This window comes from Pan paniscus, chromosome 10 (genome assembly GCF_029289425.2).
Source record: "Pan paniscus chromosome 10, NHGRI_mPanPan1-v2.0_pri, whole genome shotgun sequence".
Taxonomy (NCBI): Eukaryota; Metazoa; Chordata; class Mammalia; order Primates; family Hominidae; genus Pan; species Pan paniscus.
Genome location: NC_073259.2, coordinates 12625502 through 12644123, shown reverse-complemented (window position 1 = coordinate 12644123; position 18622 = coordinate 12625502). Strand labels below are relative to the sequence as shown.

Genomic DNA, 18622 nt, shown 5'->3' with positions numbered 1-18622 from the left:
TCCTTACTACAGACAGCATGGTAAGTGAAAACAAGTAAAATGCAGAATGTATAAAATATTATGTATAAAACGCTACCGTTTCCATTTGTAGCCGGATGTGGTGGCACATGCCTGTAGTACCAGCTACTTGGGAGACTGAGGTGGGAGGATGGCTTGAGCCTGGGAGGTTGAAGCTGCAATGAACTATGATCACACCACTGCGCTCCAGCCTGAGCGACACAGCAAGGCTCTGTCTCCAAAATAAATGAAATAAAATAATAAAATGCTACTATTTGTATACAACAGGAGTAGGCATATATCACTTACATGTGTATAAAAGATCACTAGAAAGATATACAAGAAATATTGGTGGTCTCTGGGGGGACATAGGAGTGGAAGGAAAAGTTATCACTGTATGCTGTTTTGATCTTTCAAAGTTTTAACCATGTAGGTGTTTTACCTATTCAAAAAATAGATGGTGCTCTTTAAATAAAAAAAAAAAAATTAGGCTGGAAGCAGGGGCTCATGCCTATAATCCTAGCACTTTAGGAGGTCGAGGCTGGAGAATCATCTGAGCCCAGGAGTTCGAGACCAACCTGGTCAGAACCAACTGATGACATCAGATGTTAAAAAAAAAAAAAAAAAAGAACCATGAAAGAAGACTAACCCAGGCAACATAGTGAGATTCCATCATTATAAAAAATTAAAAATTAGCTGGACATGATGATGTGTGCCTGTGGTCCCAGCTACTCAGGAGGCTGAAACAGGAGGCACACTTGAGCCCAGGAATTCGAGGCTGTAGTGAGCAATGTTCTCACCACTGCACTCCAGCCTGGGCAACAGAGCAAGACTCTGTATTTAAAAAAATATAGAAAATAAGAATTTAAAAATTGTAAAGGAGTAGCCTCATTGAAAAAGTTGACACCTATCAAAGAGTGGAGGAAGTTAGACATTCAGAGACCTAGGGAAAGAATATTCCAGGAAGAAGCCAAGGGCCCTGAAGTGAGCAGCTGCCTGATCCATCAGAGAATGCGCAGGCAGCAACGCCATGCTCTGGGCAGAGTGCTCCGTGTGCACACATTGAAAGGCTCATGCTGGCTGCTGAATTGAAGACGTACTACAGCTGAAAAAGGGCATAAAAAGGACCAATTCGGTGGCAATTACTGTAATGCAGGCAAGAAGTGATGGTAGCTCAGAGCAGGGGTGCAGTGGAAGTGGTGAGAAGTGGTCAGATTATGGATAAAACTTAAAGAAGAACCAAAGGGTTTCCTGACGGAGTAGACACTGGAAGGGGAGGGGTGAGAAAATGGTGTCAGCTTGATGGGGATGAGTACGAGACGAGCAGGTCTGATAGGTTCTGTCTGGAACATGTTGATTTTCAGATGGCTACTAGTTTAGGGCCAAGAAGAAGGAGATTTACCCACCTCCTGAACCAAACAACAACAAAGAAGACTAAAATACATGAAACAACGGTTTTTGAGACACTGGATATTGGACAAAAAAAGACAACGATGCCTGAGAGACTGGGCCCATTTTACTGCCTTGAGAGAGTTTCCAAGCTGAGTTGCTAGAAGGAGAAATCCAGGTAGGACTCAGTCAGCTCCCTGACTTGAGGAGACACAGGCCCAGATCCAGGAAACCAAGGCCCCTGGAGGTCACAGAACTGAGGATCAGGGAGGAGAAAGGTACACAGAGAGATGGCCAGAAGTCTGCAGAGGATCCCACAAGTATTTAACTGAGTACCGCTCAGCGCTCACATGTGAGAAAACTACCTGGGGATGGGGAGAATCCCAATAACATCAGCAGAGGGAACGCCACCCGGCAATCACCAGGCCTGGGAACAGTGCCTGATGCCACCAGCGAGCCTGGAAACCGTCATGCCCCACAGGGCATTGGGAAGAGAATGCAGGAGGCTCTCGCCTCTGTTGTAGGGCCCAGGCTGACCAGGACCATGACCACCAAGGTAGGAGGAAAACCTGGGGAGTTCAGTGCTCAGAAGCCAAGGAAAGAAAGTGCATCGAGGTGGAGATAAAGACTGAGCATCCATCCTTGGATGGAGCAATGTCAGAGTCATTGGTGACCCAGAAAAGCACAGTACGGTGGAATGACAGGGGGAAAAGCCAGAGCCAAGTTGGAGAGAGAGCGGGAGAATAGGAACTGGAAACAGGGTATAATCAATTATTTTAAGGAATTTGCTGCAAACGGAAGCAAATAAATAGGGAAAGCTATTGGAGGAATTGTGGTCAAGAGAAGTCTGTCTTAAGTTTAGAGGAATTACAACATGTTAACATACAGATAGGAATTACACAATAGGAAGGGAAATGGTGATGGGGTGGGTGGAGATGGAATCAAGTTGGAAGCATGGATAAGTCACCAATGGATAAGTTAACACACATGCCAGCTGAGTGTAAGGGAACAGATGACAGTATTCCAGTAGATGTGGTGGTGGTAGAAGCTCTCTGCTAGGTTTCATGTGTCTTGGTGAGGTAGAAAATAAGGTCATCAGCTGAGAATGAGGATGGAGAATTTCAGGGGTGTGAGAAGAGAGAAGAAATGAAATAGTCATCTGGGACAGTGGGATTGAGAATGGATTAGGGAATTTTGATTGCCTGGGAGCATGAAGGGTTCATTTGAGATTCATGGCCAACAATTAAAAGGGAGACAGTTGTTCTTTTGTGAGACAGTCTCACCTTTTTTGAGACAGTTGTGTGAGCTTGTGTGTTTTCCCCTAGCCACTAGCAGCCGTACCATTCAGGCACAGAGGAAGCAGGGTTTTATTACGTCAAGTGAGCATATTGAAACCAAAGAAGAGCCAGATGTGGTGGCTCATCCCTACAATCCCATCACTTTGGGAGACCATGGAGAGAAGATTGCTTGAGGCCAAGAGTTCAAGACCAGCCTGGGCAACATAGCGAGACCCTGTCTCTACAAAAAAATTAAAAATTAGCCAGGTGTGGTAGTGCATGACTGTAGTCTCAGTGTCTCAGGAGGCTGAGGTGGGAGGACTCCTTAAACCCAGGAGTTTGGGGCTACAGTAAGCTGTCATTATGCCACTGTACTCCAGCGTGGGCAACAGAGTGCGACCCTGTCTGAAAGAAAGAAAGAGAGAGAGAGAGAGAGGAAGGAACAGAAGGAGGGAGGGAGGAAGGGAAGGGAAGAAAGGAAGGAAGGAAAATAACAGGCATGCAGGAAAAAAAAATCATATTTTCAGAGGATAGATGATGACAGTGAGGACAACACAGGACACCAAAACGGAGGCAAGCCACCAAGGACCGGGAAAAGAGACCTGAAAGGCTTAGGGCCACTTAAGGCAAACTCGAGACAACTTCATAAATTGCTGGAAAAAAATTCTACATAAATTATATCACAATTATGTGACAGAGCAGGTAAAGTTCATCTAGGTCCAACCTAGGTGTTCAGTGTTTTCCAAAACCTCTCCTCGGGGGTCTCTGTCAAGCCTTTTGGGGTCAGCCCTGCCCCACACAACCGGCCTCTGCTTGGCCCTATGAGAAGGCCAAATTCTCCCTTTTAGGTCTTCTTCAGTCCTACTCAGTTCTGACACACTCATCTGCAGTGGCCCCGGGATTCTTCTCTGCTGTCCTGACTTCTCCCCCAACTAGGTGCTCAGGTGCTTTTTTTGCTTTCATCCCTGCTTCCGTGCATTTTTATTCTGTGAATCTTTATTTGTGATTTTTTTTTTTTTTTTTTGAGACGGAGGCTCGCTCTGTCACGCAGGCTGGAGTGCGGTGGCGTGATCCAGGCTCACTGCAACCTCTGCCTCCCAGGTTCAAATGATTCTTCTGCCTCAGCTTGCTGAAGAGCTGGGACTACAGGTGCCCGCCATGACGCCCGGCTAATTTTGTATTTTTAGTAGAGACGGGGTTTCACCGTGTTAGCCAAGATGGTCTCAATCTCCTGACCTCGTGATCCGCCCGCCTCGGCCTCCCAAAGTGCTGGGATTATAGGCATGAGCCATAGCGCCCGGCCCTATTTCTGTGAATTTTTATTCTAGCCATCCTCTTTTATTTTTTCTGTTAAAAACCTTAAGTTCTTCTTGCTTTCTGTCTAAGAGAGATCAAGAAACATTTTCATTTTATCCATGAATAGGCAGATGCCCAGAAAAACCTGAGCATATTATGCCAAAAATATTTCACACTCAGTCCTTAAGCAATGAAGACAAAAGAAATGATTTGTTTCCACATTAAACCTAAAGGGAGATAGATACACAATGCAAACAGCCCATTTGGAGATGAGGCAGAATACAATGGTTACAATCAGAATGAGCTCCTTCCTGGCAGCTGCAGGTCTTCTGTGTCCTTTGTAGTCCCTTGTAGAGGAAGAGAGATTTTTTTAAAACAGATGCTTCCATTCAGGAAACTAGGTCCATCAGAGACTTTCCCTGTAGGTTTTGCTCTGGGGGGGGTTCCCCCGTTGTGGTTCCTGTTACCACAACTTCATCTCCCTCAATATGTCCAGTCTCTGCTTTTCTCTGGTTCAAGGGTGGACATACCCAAAATTAATTTCCTCTTAGGACAAATGAGAGAAGCTGGATCTTTCCAATGTGTCTTTTTATGATTGTAAGAGAAAATAAAAAACGGTGTGACTACAAAATGTAGCAAGAGGGAAATCTTTGTAGTGATGGAATTGTTTCATATCTTGACTGCAGAGGTGCTCACATGAGTCTCCAATGTAGTAAAACAACACAAAACTGCCCTTGCACATTGTACCAACATAAGTTTCCTGGTTTAGATATTGTACTGTAGTTACCTAAGATGTAGCCATTAGGGGAAATAGCACCTCTCTGTACTAACTTTGCAACTTCTTGTGAATATGTCAAAAGAAAAAGGGTTTTGTTAAATCATTATTTTAAAAACCATGGCAGAGTTTGTGGATTTGATCAAGATTAAATAAAGCTGTGTTGTGTCCGTGTGTGTGTGTGTGAGACGGAATCTCACTCTGCTGCCCAGGCTGGAATGCAGTGGTGCCATCTCGGCTCACTGCAATACCAGGTTCAAGCTATTCTCCTGCCTCAGCCTCCCGAGTAGCTGGGATTACAAGCACCTGCCACCACACCTGGCTAATTTTTGTATTTTTAGTAGAGACAAGGTTTCACCGTGTTGGTCAGGCTGCTCTCAAACTCCTGACCTCATGTGATCCATCCTCCCTGGCCTCCCAAAGTGCTGGGATTACAGGTGTGAGTCACCACACCTCACATCATATTTTCAATTATTAAAATAATAACCAATATGCAGGAAAAAAGTCACATTTCCACCGAATATGTTTCTGATTCTAGCAGTCACTGTAAAGGAAACTTTAGAGTCCCAGGATCCCTTCTAGCCCCTTCTGGGCTGGTCCAGTTTCAAGTAGGTTCAAGTCCTCTTGACCACCGGACATTGTCTTTCCTCCCTGGCATGAGTTGCTGGCCCACCAGTCCATTTTCTTCTGACCAAAGAAAAGTGACAATTCACCTTCTTTAAAAAGCTAACTCTTTTCCTGAGTTTCAGATGAAGCGGACATATGTTCCCAAGTAACTTGCAAGGTACTACGATGGATACCCTTTAAACACAATGAATGACTTTCTAGCCCCTCTAGGACCTGATGACAAGCTCTTCCTAGCTCTGAAGTCTCTGATCATGATTCATTTAGGTCTTCTCCCTGCCATTCACCCAGAGAAATGACCTTGCGGCACAGTCAACGATGCAAAGCCCATTCCCATCATGCCGTACATGGTGGCCGCAAAGAGGGAAATTCTTCACCAATACCTCAGCCCATCAGCAAGGGCAGAACCCAAATAGACTGGTGATTCTCCGAGAGGGATGAACTTCCTTTTTCTGTTGTCAGATTCCAGGTTAATTTTTTGCTATTGCCCCAAGTATAAAAAAAGAACAATATCCCTTTCACAGACCATGTTTCTAAATCTTAATATTCCTCCAATGCCTTTTTATCTCTAGAAGAATCCTCCTCTCACGGAAACACTCTCACCCAGGGCACGCTGTCAACTCCATTGCTCCTGCAATGACAGGAAGGGTGAGGAGGTGGCTATGAGGCATACAGTTCAGGAGTGACACAGTGACTTTATGCTGCTTGGTTGACCATATAATCCTCCCAGAGACTCCCTGTTGTAATTCCCTTCAATTCTTCAGGCCCTTCGATTAGAATTCCTCTGGTTACCTCATCACGTTTACCCTGCGGTCTAAGGTCAACTGTTGAATTTAGCCCTCTTGGTCTATGGAATATCAAAGTCCATTCTTGATGGGCCCAAACAAACCTTTTTTGGCTTCTAGTAAAAACTGCCCTCCTGAAAGCCACGTGTCACATCAAATAGGTCAGATTCCCCCTCAGCTCTTCTTCTCAGACCTCCACTTTCCTAAGATGCCCTGTCAGGGCAACCGCTGTCCTAAGATAGTTCTCCTGTCCTCAGTTTTTAAAATGCTAAGTCTCTATTCTGTAGTCATTTCTCATCACTAATCATTCTTTTGGAAGAGGAATCTTTTCTTTTCCTTCCCCTAGAAAATAGAAGGGAGAGTTTTGGGGTCCATCCTTACCGAGATTTTCTGCTATGTCATCTTGGTACAGAGTTCAGTCTAATGAAAACATTGTCACAAATTGATTAAAACCACCAGGAAAGCAGACAAGAGCATGCTGAATTTCTTTAGTTTTTCTTTTTTGTTGTCATAATATTGCATGATACAATGAGTATTAGAGGAAAATTAACTTTCCGTTGACATATTGAAACAATTTATACTTAAAGAAGATCTTAAACAGCCAACTCAAACTATTGTACGTGGATTTCTGAATGAGGTGGGTTTATTTTGCTTTGTTCCAGACAATGTCTCACTCTGGTTGCCCAGGCTGGAGTACAGTGGCATGATCACTGCAGCCTTGACCTCCTGGGCTCAAGCGATCCTCCCAACTCAGCCTCCTGAGTAGCTGGGACTAAGGCACGCACACCATGCCTAGCTAATTTTTATTTTTTATTTTTGTAGAGACAGGGTCTCCCTATGTTGCTCACACTGGTCTTGAATCCCTGGGCTCAAGCGATCCTCCCACCCCAGCCTCCCAAAGTGTTGGGATCACAGGTGTGAGCCACGCACCACATGACATTTAATGAGCTTCTTTTTTTTCTTTTTTTTCTTTTTTTTTTTTTTTTGGCCAGGTAAATATTAATGAGTTTCAAAAGCAGAATGTGATGCCTTACACTGGCGATCTTCATACTAACCCACAATATTCAGTAAATCTCATTTGGATGAGAGAAGAAAAGCTGAATTCCCTGTTTTCGTGACAATTAAATTAAATATTAGTGGCTGGATGCCCAATTTCAGTGACATAACAGCCTTCTCATCCCATTCCCCTTCTATAATTCTGAGGGTTTGGTGTGGAATGAGGTAAGTCAGACAAAATTTGCTTATAAACATCCTTTATTGTACATAGACAGTGGATACTGAGAATGATCAAGTAAATGGAATTCTGAACAGGTAAAGAGGAAACAAAGAATTAAGGTATCCCTGTGGAATAGTGCAAGAAAGGAGTGCCCCACCCATAGTGTTACCTACAATAGGTACTCCAGGGAAAGGACCCCAAGGAGTCAGACCACAAATGTATGACCAGCACAATTCTATGATCAAACTCTACCTCTAGCAAGGCGTCTCAACAATCAAGTTCTATTTAAATCATTCGCTCATGTCTTCTTTCAGTCATGATGAAATAATGAGAATATCATAAGGAACAGAAGGTAATGCATTGGTCACCACCCTTGGAGAGGCTGGTGGGATGTATCTGGATTAGTCCTCACGGGGGGTGCTATTTTCCTGCATAGTCTTCAGTATCCAGTCAACGTAGTTCTTTACCCGTGTGTAGAGCCCATAGGTCCCACACTGGGGGCCCCAGGACACCAGGCCAGCTGCATAGAATTTGGTCTTGTCATTGGGATCCTGTACAGCAAAGGCCCCACCACTGTCTCCTTTACAGCTATCCATGCCCTTCTCTCCTCCAGCACAGATCATGTTAGGAGTGAAAACATAGGCCTCTGCATCTGCTGTGGGTTTCTCCATTTTCACTTCTTTGCATTTTCTTAAAGGAGCTACAGGTAACCTTGCCGCCTTGAGGCGAACAGCACGATCTCTCTTCTCGGTTCGGCCCCAGCCTGAGATCAGTCCCAGGTCCCCATCCATGAGGTTGTAGTCGGAAGAGGTGCCTGGTAGGCAGATGGGAGAGACGGTGGGTCCCATTTTCACTGGGTCTTTCAGCCGCACCAGTGCAATGTCATTATCAAAATTTGTTCGTCCTTCTGGGACTTCCAGCAGCTTCCATCCCGGATGAATAAACACATGCTCAGGAGTGAGCATCTTGGATTTTGCCAGCCGTGAGGTCTGCACTGAGGTGGACCCAACATACATTGTTGGCTCCCTGTTTCCCTCCACAACATGAGCAGCCGTCAGCACCCAGTACTCATCAATGAGCGCTCCACCAGCCCATGGGTTGTCAAAGAAGACTTGCCAGGGGAAGTTTTTAATATCTGCATCGGATCCTCCAATTATCCTCTGTTTTTCTTCAAAGGGTTCTCTGGGGACTCCACAGACTAGGAAGGAATAAAACAACACAGGGAAGGAGGAAGAAACGATGCTGGCTTCCTGCAAATCCTCCAACCACTCACATAATGTTACCTGCTAGGTTGCAGGATTCTCTAGTACAAAATAGTCAACCCTATTTGATCAACAACCTCAATACCTGACCCACTCTGGCCTTACCTAAACATCCCGCTTTGCCAATGTCATAAGCTGGCTCATGGGAGAGCTCAGTTAAACGGAGGCAGTGTGTGAATCACTGAGTCCAGATGCACTAACGCCTCACACTATCCACAGTGTGACCTACAGCCCCTCTGGAGGCAGGGGTCCCCTTTGCACCTCCCAACTCGGCACATGAGGCCGGTGCCCAATCAAGAGCCAGTGCTGGAAACCCTTTTCTCACACAGATGGTGGAGGAGGAAAGATTTCTGCCTTCTTCAGATGCCCAGATCAAACTTTAATCACCTTCTTTACTGGAGTCCTAGTTGCACCTGAGTCCCTCCTAGTAAACCACAGGTCAGCCTAGGAAGTAGAGAGGGGTCCCTTCTTTGGCCTTGACCTCTCACTCCCAGTGACTGGTGCCATTACCATTCAGTTATACTAATAACTGAATTCAAGTGAAGCTGCTTACCTAAATCCCTTACTAGACAGCCTGGAGGGACTCCAAGTTGAGCACAATGGGCTGTGAACTTAGACAGACCTGGGCTCAAAGCCTGCCTTTGCCACTTGCTAACTCTGTGAACTTGCACCCCACCCATTCACATTTGACATTGGTCAGATAAGACCAGTGACACCTAGCTCACAGGGCTGTTATATGGACACGAATGAGATAATAAATGCAACAAATCAGCTCAGTCTTCAGCTTTCAGTACCACCCAGGATGGTTATTATCCTATTGGATTTGCCCCAGCCTTCTGCTACCCAACTCTTATCTTCCTCATTCTTTGAATTCCTCTATATCTTGCTGCCCTATAAACTTTTAATATAATAACTAGGCTATTTAGCTAGACTTGTTTCTGAGTGTTGATTACTCACTCTCAGCTTTCAGGCCCTGTTTTTAGCAGTTCTGTATCTTCTCACTGCAGCTACATTACCAGACACCAACTGTCGCTGGCTGACGTTTCTATTTCCTTCCAGTTGGCCTGGCTTCAGTGTGGCTGAGGAGGTTCCCCACGGCCCTGGCAGCCCACGGCACAGTGATACTGCCACCTCACTGAGCTGGACTCTGGCAGGTCACTGTTCAGTCCTTTCCCAAGAGGATTACAGTTGCTTTCAGAAGGTGACTCCCAGTCACCCGTGGCTATCATCTCTCCCCAAGCCTCGGTCCTCCTTACCTGGAACACATTTCGGCAGCTCTGGGCCCAGCACCTCATTCACCCAGCTCCCATTACCAGCACAATGATACTCCCCTGGAATAGCACAGAGAACACAGGCCACACTCACCACCACATCTTCCTTCTTCCATTCCCCCCCTACCCCAACACCCTGCCCCGTTCCTTCAGAGCCTCAGCTCGTCTAGGATTCAAGTAGTAAATCAGATTAAATCAGCCAGAAAAAAAATATCTTCCTCCAAACAATCCCTCAGGCCTCTAGCCTGCCGGGGAGACAAAGGGAACATCTCCAAAGCAGAAGGAAAGAAGGCATCGGGAAAGTGGGGAAATAAATACAAAGCAATGCAGAGAACGTATTAGGGTCTCATTCAGCCCTTCACCTAGCATGACCAAAGCCTCTACATCAAGAAAGCCAGTCAGTGTAGTTTGGTGGCTTAAAGCTGAAGGCATTGCTCCTGTGGGTTTTACATGAAATAACTGGTCAAAAGGTGGGTAATCCCATGAAATGGATGTTGTAGGGGAATTCCTGCTGCAGCTGTGAAACTCAGTTGGTGACCTCTATGATTCCCTGTGACTGATGCTCCCCTGAACGTGCCCTGCTCCAGATGAAAACTGTATCTTTGGACGAAGCCAAGGAGATGAACAATGTCTGTCCTATCACCTTCATTTGTCTCCAAACTCTCTCTGGCACAGACAGATTATGCTATCCACCCTCCAACACCTTCTCACTCTCTCTCTTCTCCAGTAGAAGAAACCTACCACCTCCTCCATTTTCCATGTAGTAATACGGCTCCTCACAAGTGTAGCGGATGACAGAACCAAACAAAGTGCTCTCTGGGTCTTCAACTTTACCATTCTCAATGGATTCAGGAATGCCACAGTCCACAGCTACCAGACGAAGGAAGGAGAGCGATGGTCAGGACAGCCACTTCCTCCAAGGGAGAGTCATGGGGCCAGGTTCATCCTCACTGCTTCCCCACCCCATATCCACAGGCACACCTGGGATGAACCTCCCCACACCAGCCTGTCTGTGGCCATCCTCCCCAACTGGCATCTCTCAGCTCCCTCACCCGCTGAGATGCCAATTCAGATGGCCCCATGAAAGCCGTAGTGAAGAGCCTGGTTCTCAGTGGTTGGTGAAGGCCCAGTGGAAGCCACAAATGCACCCACGTGGGGCTACTAACTCGACCTATCCCATAGCCCCTTTCTTGGAAGGAAACATGCCGATCTAGTTGGCCTGGGACCAGATGCGGGGCTGGGACTAGAAAAGCTTCCATGACTGGCTTCCCTTCAAAAACCCAACCCACTCCCTCACATGCCTAAGAGGAAACCATGCATTTGAATTTTGATGTGCTGATCTTTCCATTCTCTCTGAGAGAAAAAGAAAGACTTCCACTTTGAAGAGACACATACGTTGACATTTCAGTTTGGAATTACTCCACTTTCCATTGCTTTGACAAGTCGAATAGAAAGATGTTGCACCAACACGTCCCTGGAGAATAATAAACATCACCACTTATTTCTGAAGAGAGATATGGGAAACCAAAATCAAAACTGGAATTGATCTCTGGCCTTGGATCAATGAGGAGTCCTCACCACAAGAAGCTTGGGAACATCTTAGCAGACCCAAAGCACCCAGGAGATGAGGCCGACAGAAAGCTTTGCCCCAACGTGTCAACTCCCCTTCCCCAAGAAGACTGAAGGCAGAGAGAATGCCAAGCTGGCCAGGCAGCTCCATGACTCACAAGGGAGAACTACAGATCTTAAGCTGTTGTGTTTATGGGAAAGGTGTTATACCTTGATCACACACATACATTGGGTAAACAACTGGACAATTTCAGTCCACTCATCCCGATCTGGGGCCAGGGATTGGGGAGAAGCCAAGGTGGTACTTTACCTCCACAACTTCAAACCCATCCAGACAGGTTATCTGCACCACATCTCTAAAGACATATTTTGCCTTCGCAGGCTCCCAAACAGAATTGGGAGTGTCTTCCTTCGGGCAGGGCATTGCTTGAAAGAACAGAAGTTGGGACAGGAGAAAAAAATTACTAAATAGTTGAAGACTCTCATTCTATTTACATCATTCTCACACTTTCTAAAATCGTCCAGTTGTCCTCAATCCTGATGCTTAACATTCCAATACAGCAGATGTCTAAAATCATATGGCATTACCAACTAACCACCCGCAAGCTGTCTGCAGTCTCAGGTCTAGTTAAAGGATTACTAGAGGTTGAGGCATTTCTAGCAACCATTGACTGGTTTAGATTTTCCTGAAGAAGTGAAGTATCTCAGGATTCTATCAGAACAACAATCTATCTGTTTTTTAAATTATTGCTTTGTTTTTGTTTTGTTTTAGAGACAAGGTTTTGCTCTGTTGCCCAGAGTGGACTCAAACTCCTACTTCCTGGGCTCAAGGGATCCTCCTGCCTCAGCCTCCCTCGGTAGCTGAGATCACAGGTGCTTCCAGTGTGCCTGGATCATCTACCTGCTTTGATCCCACATTGTTTGGGGACTTTGGTATCACCAACCAAAGAGGCACTTCTAGGTTACTCACGATCTCCATGATAGCGAAGTTTCCAGCCCTTTTTTTGCCCTGTTAGATCAGTTTGGAAGATGATATCAAGAGCATTACTCTTGGTTTCAATATTTAGAGGCCCAGGGAATCCATGACCACAGTAAGGACCAAATTGCCGATCTCCTGCAAGAAACTGAACAAAATGATGAAATCAGAAGAGGGAAAGAACTAAAGGAAAGAGGTAAAATTGGGGAGTGGGAGATACAAATAAAAGAGGCATTAAATGTCACATAAAATAAGAAGAAGGAAAATAAGGGTCAGGAGAAAAGATAATTTTATCTTCAGGCTGAGTGCAGTGGCTCACGCCTATAATCCCAGCACTTTGGGAGGCCGAGGTGGGAGCATTGCTTGAGGCCAGGAGTTTCAGGCTATCCTGAGCAACATAGCAAAACCCCATCTCTGTAAAAAAAAATAATAACAACAATAAAAATATTAGCTGGGTTTGATGACGCACGCCTGTGGGCCCAGCTACTCAGGAGGCTGAGGTGGGACGCTTGCTTGAGCCCAAGAGATCAAGGCTACAGTGAGCTGTGATTGCACCACTGCACTCCAGCTTGAGCAACAGAGCAAGACGCTGTATCAAAAAAAAATTTCTTTGTCTTCAGGGAGAGATCTCTGTGTAAGTTAAGGGTGGGGTATTAATCAACCATCACGCACAACTAAACTGTCAAGGCAGTTTCCCTCTGAGTCAGCTGCTTCCACATCAAAATCTTCTCTCCGCAAGGTCACCACCACTTGGAACCCTTTCTCCAACCGGATCTGGTATTCACACCTTGAGTTCTCTGGATACGGTTTGGGATAATTGGGACTTGCAATCTCCCCAATCAGTGCGGTGAATACATCCCCACTGCAATTAACTAACAGAGAAAAAGAGAAAGGGAGAATCAAATACAGGGTCAAGCAAAGGAATTCCTGCACTATTCTATGATTCCTTCTCTCAGAAACTGACAGTCCTGCATTCAAACTAACCTGAGATCCCTGCCCTAACTGGAGGGATAGAGCAATTACACGTGCAATACATATCAGTAGGAATACCCAATCCCTATTAGGTTTCCATCACTTTGCTTAGGATGGAGCCTTTCTGGTTATGAACAGCCCCCAGTAGACCCTTTACAGGCATCTATCTCTCTTCTCCAATTAACTAACTTTACCCTATAGTCTTATCTTCCTCCCTTCTTGTGGCTTCATCTCAGCTTATGAGTAACTAAGAATAGATGCCAATACAGAGTGATATAATGGACCCTGGGGACTCAATGTGGGAGGAGGTTGAAACGGGGGCAAGAAAACTACACATTGGGTATAGTGTACACCGCTCAAGTAACAAGTGCACTAAAATCTCAGAATTGACCACTAAAGAACTCATCCATGTAACCAAAAACACCAGTACCCCCAAAACTATTGAAATTATTAAAAATAATAAATAAATAAATAAATTCTAAAATAAAAAAGAAGTGCCAAATGAAGGCTTGGCCTAATCGAAGTTGGAAAGGTGGACAAAGCCCTTTCTGAGGCCTCAGCCATTCCAAATCCCAGGGAACATGCAACCCTCTTAACACCAAGCTCACCTCCACAATTCTTCATGTCATCATGGAGGAAATATTCCGGAGGACAGGAGCAGAAGTAACCACCAATGAAATTGTTGCAGAAGTGGCTACAAGGGACATCTACAAAATCTGTGCATTCATTTATGTCTACAAAGAGTAGAAAGAGGCTGAGGTCAAGAACAAACACCAAGAAGGGAGAATGAGGTTAAACCCAAAACCATAAGGGTAAGAAAAAGTAGGAAAGGCCTATTGCTTAAAGATCCGTCAAGGGATCACATTTCAGGCTACTATTATTCCATATTACTCTCCTGACATATGATTCCAGAGTTGAGCCCTACCACTACACAGCTATAAGGAAGCTCGGGTGTGTGTGTGTGTGTGTGTGTGTGTGTGTGTGTGTGTGTGTGTATGTGACATAGCCTCACTCTGTCACAGAGGCTGGAGTGCAGTAGTGGGATCTTGGCTCACTGCAACCTCCACATTTTCAAGCAAGTTCAAGCAAGTCTCACGCCTCTACCTCCCGAGGAGCTGGGAACACAAGCACGCACCACCACTATGCCTGGTTAATTTTTCATATTTTTAGTAGAGACAGGGTTTCACCATGTTGGCCAGGCTGGTCTTTAACTCCTGGGCTCCGGTAATCCACCTGCCTCAGCCTCCCAAAGTGCTGGGATTACAGGTGTGAGCTACCATGCCCGGCCTAGGCAGCTCTTAATGTCAGAGATCCTTGACTTTTCTCATGTACAGAGCATTTCAGCTCTAGGAATGACACTCTGCAAGGTAAACATCATGACGATGCCTTCTGCAGGGAGGAATCAGTACATTCATTGCTTTATATGATGTTGGTCCTTCTGTCAAATCTAAACAATAGTTTGGCTTTATGAGATGTCCTAGCTTCATTTTAACCTAGAGAGAGATACAGAAGTACCCAGAATTTGAAGGTTTGAATGCCATATATTGAATGGGTTTAAATACTACACATTCCTTGTGTGATTCTTGGCAAGTTATTAACTTTCCTAGTCCTTATTTTCTTCATCTTTATATGGAGCAAATAATACCTACCTTGAAGGATTAAAGTGACGATTGTGTTAAAATGGGAAAAATCCCCAATCCATACCCAGTTTATAGTGGCTCTCAACAAATTGCTGTTTATTATGTACTATGTGTTATTACCATGATCATCATCACCACTAAGATATGATCATGCATTTGAATTTCACAAAAGTGATTTATGGAGCGACCCAGGCCAAGTCAACACTTTTTATAAGAATTACGAACAGAATCCTCATTCAATGTGTTGCTCAGTGGATTTCTCATTTCTAATCTTTTAGCTGGGTCAATAAGGCACATGCAGAAGGGTGAGCCTTACCTGTGGCAACATAGTATGCAGCAAACCCCGTAAAACGCTCTTCATTGGAAAAGTCTGACTTAAAGATCACCTGGAGTTTGTTGTATGGGACTTGGAACTCTTCCACAATTGGAGAGTGGGGATTGTTACTGCTCCTCTGTCCACAGAGCCTCCCTTCTTCAGTGTCTCCTGAGATTATCTAAGAGAAGAGTCACAAAAAAAAAATCTAGGAAAGGGTAATATTTTGGTATGGAGTTAAAAGAAGGGACAGAGAGAATAGAACATTTATGCCACTAGGACTTGACTCCAGTTCACTGTGAGTACAGGTGGCACTCCCTCCCACATCCTTATTCCGCTACCTTAGCCCTAGTCTTCCATCTCTATTCTTTTTGTGCTTATAACATACCTGCACTGAGTCATACGCACAGTTCTCTGACAGCTCAATGTCCAGATGGGTGAAGTAGAGGTGAATCCCATACCCTTCAGGAACTTCTATGTCCCAAGATTTCTCTACCTCACTGGGATATGCCTGAGGATAGTTAGGGGACAGGATCTCCCCATACATGGTAGGCTCAGCATAAACCCATGCCAAAAGTGAAAACAGGACAATGCACCTGAAAAAACAGAGGCATAGATTGGCGGGTGACCCAGGCACCAGTAGCCTAGGACAGAACGCGCTATTTGCCAGAGGCAGAAGAAAGGGGGAAGAAGAGAGGCAGTCAATCAGCCATGGGGGAGAATCTTAGGTCGGAATAAAGAAAAGGCCCAGGTCAAACCAAAACCCAGGCTTCAGACAAGAGCCCTTTTTTTTTTTTTTTTTTTTTTTTTTTGAGACAGGTTCTCACTCTGTCACCCAGGCTGGAGTGCAGTGGTGCAATCTCAGGTCACTGCAGCCTTGACCTCCCATGCTCAAGTGATTCTACCACCTCAGCCTTTTGAGTAGCAGGGACCACAGGTGACACGCATGACGCTGGGCTAATTTTTTTTTTTTTAATAGAGACAGGGTCTCCTTATGTTGCCCAGGCTGGTCTCAAAGTCCTGGGCTCAAGCAATCCTCCTGCCTCAGCCTCCCAAAGTGCTGGGATTACAGGCGTGAGCCATCAGGCCTGGCCCATGAGCGCTTTTCTTGAGAAGATGAAGGGAATGGAGTCTGTGTCATCTCAGGGACCCTTGATCACTTACCACATCTCTGGCGATTTGTCCACCCTGGTGAGCTGCCTGTCTCTTGGTCCTGGCTTTCTGCACCTCCGGACTTTGGAGCCTAAGGGGTGGCAGGCCTGGCTGTATTTGTCTGACAAACACAAGCACCTTCTTTGGTGGTGCGGCGTCACCTGGGACTCAGTGTCACCTTCAAAGGGATAACACACAGGGCCATATCACCAACATCCCCACATAGCACCGTGCCCCTCACACCCTCCCTAGTTAACTTCGACTAACTTTCTAGACTATAGCTCAATTGTATCCTTCCCTCATTGCTTCTCTGGACTTTCTCCTAATTTTTCTCCAAAGGAATCGAGTACTTTCTCCCAGTTTTCTTCTTCCTCTATTGTCCTCCACCAGCCCCACCCCCGCGGTATCAGTCTCTCTCCTGCCCTCAAGAACGATGCTCCCATTTCCACTCAGGTTTTCAACAGTCTTGGCGCATCACGATCATCCATGTAGGACAGCCCCTCTTCTTTAACCGTGATCACCTTATCTCCTCAAGCAGCCCTGTCTGCTGTTTATCATTGCATGCATCTCCTCTGATGCTCCCAACGCCCACCGATGGAGGCAGGAGCTTCTTTCACTAGGGGAAGGCAGGGACCCTGGGACAAGCAGTCTGAGAAGGAAGTGCTGCCCCACTGAGACCGGGTTGTGCGAGGAAGGAGAAAAGGGACAGCCAAATGACAAGGAACATAAAAACTTCCTACATTCGTTTTCCAGAGTTTGTTTGGGGTTTGTCCCTGCCCCCACACCGCCAACTTACTGAAAATACAAGCTATCTCCCCACAGTTCCTAGTAAAGGGTTGCTAAAATTGCTTTAACCCTGAAAACAGTGGTAGGTAAGGGGGTGAAGTAGGGGTGGATGGGGTGAGCCTAAGAGAAATAGGTTGTCTATATTCTGCCTTTTTTTATGCTGCCTTTGTCAGCCCTCTATCATTGCCCCAAGCCCTCCTACGTGAAGTTTTCTGCCTTTCCTTTTTCCTCCATCAAAGCTCTGCTCCTCGTTTGTAAGGATTTTACCTTCAGAAGCTGGTAGGAGCAAGTGGGTCAGTTCCCTCTCTCCTGCCAGTGGGCATGCTGGGCAACCCCTCTGGCCCCCAAGGACAGCAGCACAGGGCCTTGACGCTCCCTCTGCAGGAACCTCCGGCCAGCCTCCCTGTCCTGGTTCTGTTCATAAGATTCCCTACCCGAGTGTGCATGTCTGAAATTCCCTGATCTAAACAGAGGGGGCTGGGAGACCATGACTTAGGGAAACTCAGCCTTGATCTTGGAGCTCCCTCTGCTTTTGAAACAAGGACAGCGTCCTCCTCCCAGGCCAGAGAGCCCTCTATCCAGGGCTCCAGCGGGGAAAGGAGGAATGGGGAATTTCACCGATTGCTTAATGCTATTTTTCAGCCAAAGGGTGTGTTTCTGAGTTTTCGGGGAAGTCAAGTGATTTCTGGGAAAAGGCGGGGATTGGTACCAGGGGAAATAACCAAACCCAGAAAGTCCAGCCCTCCAAATGTGTGTGAATCATGACTTAAGGGAAAGTAGTTATCAGAAATGTAAGTCTTCTCTGCTTTAAAGCAAATGTAATGGTTGATAATGACTTAACACCAAGACCCAAGGTGGTATGGCGTGAGGCTTCCTCTTCATAACATCCCTCCACATCCCTTCCAAACATCGAAATTCTACCCCACAACCAAGCCCCCTTTCAGATCCAACCCAGAGTCCCTTATCCATAACCCTTGAAGCCAGGTGTGTTTTGAAATTTTATAGATTTTTTTAGGCTATGTAGTCCATGGACCCAATATTAGGTAACACCTCCTCCTCTCCCTCCCTTTATGGACCAGGATAACCCCCTATTAACAAACATTAAGATTTCTGCAGCTAAACACATTGATCTTACGGTAAATGGATAACTAAAGATTACAAATTACATCAGTTCGGGTCAGGTTTTGCTGCCAAATTGAGTTTTAGTCCCAAACTTGAAAACAAACAAACAAAAAACAATAGCCAGGTATTGTGACACACGCCTGTAGTCCCAGCTACTCAGGAGGCTGAGGCAAGAGGATCACTTGTGCCAGGGAGGTCGA

At 45.7% G+C, this 18622-nt stretch overlaps 1 protein-coding gene across 2 annotated transcripts; it reads right to left on the bottom strand.

Moving 5' to 3' along the window:
• Window positions 1–7379: 7379 nt before the first annotated feature.
• On the bottom strand, window positions 7380–17880 carry C1S (complement C1s). 2 transcript variants are annotated; one of them, XM_003820262.6, is made up of 12 exons: window positions 17568–17880; window positions 16527–16692; window positions 15751–15958; window positions 15366–15543; window positions 14018–14143; window positions 13110–13309; window positions 12432–12585; window positions 11772–11887; window positions 11288–11366; window positions 10634–10762; window positions 9878–9952; window positions 7380–8557 (listed from the first exon to the last, which is right to left on the bottom strand). In XM_003820262.6, exons 2-12 carry the CDS (start codon window positions 16529–16531, stop codon window positions 7761–7763), a joined length of 2067 nt encoding a protein of 688 aa, XP_003820310.1. In that variant the 5' UTR covers window positions 16532–16692; window positions 17568–17880; the 3' UTR covers window positions 7380–7760. The 2 variants fall into 2 exon arrangements, with proteins under 2 accessions (XP_003820310.1, XP_063449417.1); XM_063593347.1 differs by lacking the exon at window positions 15751–15958 and having other exon boundaries at window positions 17568–17737.
• Window positions 17881–18622: the final 742 nt, after the last annotated feature.

Coding starts and splice junctions, on each gene's coding strand:
- C1S (XM_003820262.6), bottom strand. Junction 12,586..13,109: donor ACTGCCTTGACAGTTTAGTT/GTGCGTGATGGT, acceptor CATTTTGTTCAG/TTTCTTGCAGGAGATCGGCA. Junction 11,888..12,431: donor ACTTCGCTATCATGGAGATC/GTGAGTAACCTA, acceptor TGTTCTTTCAAG/CAATGCCCTGCCCGAAGGAA.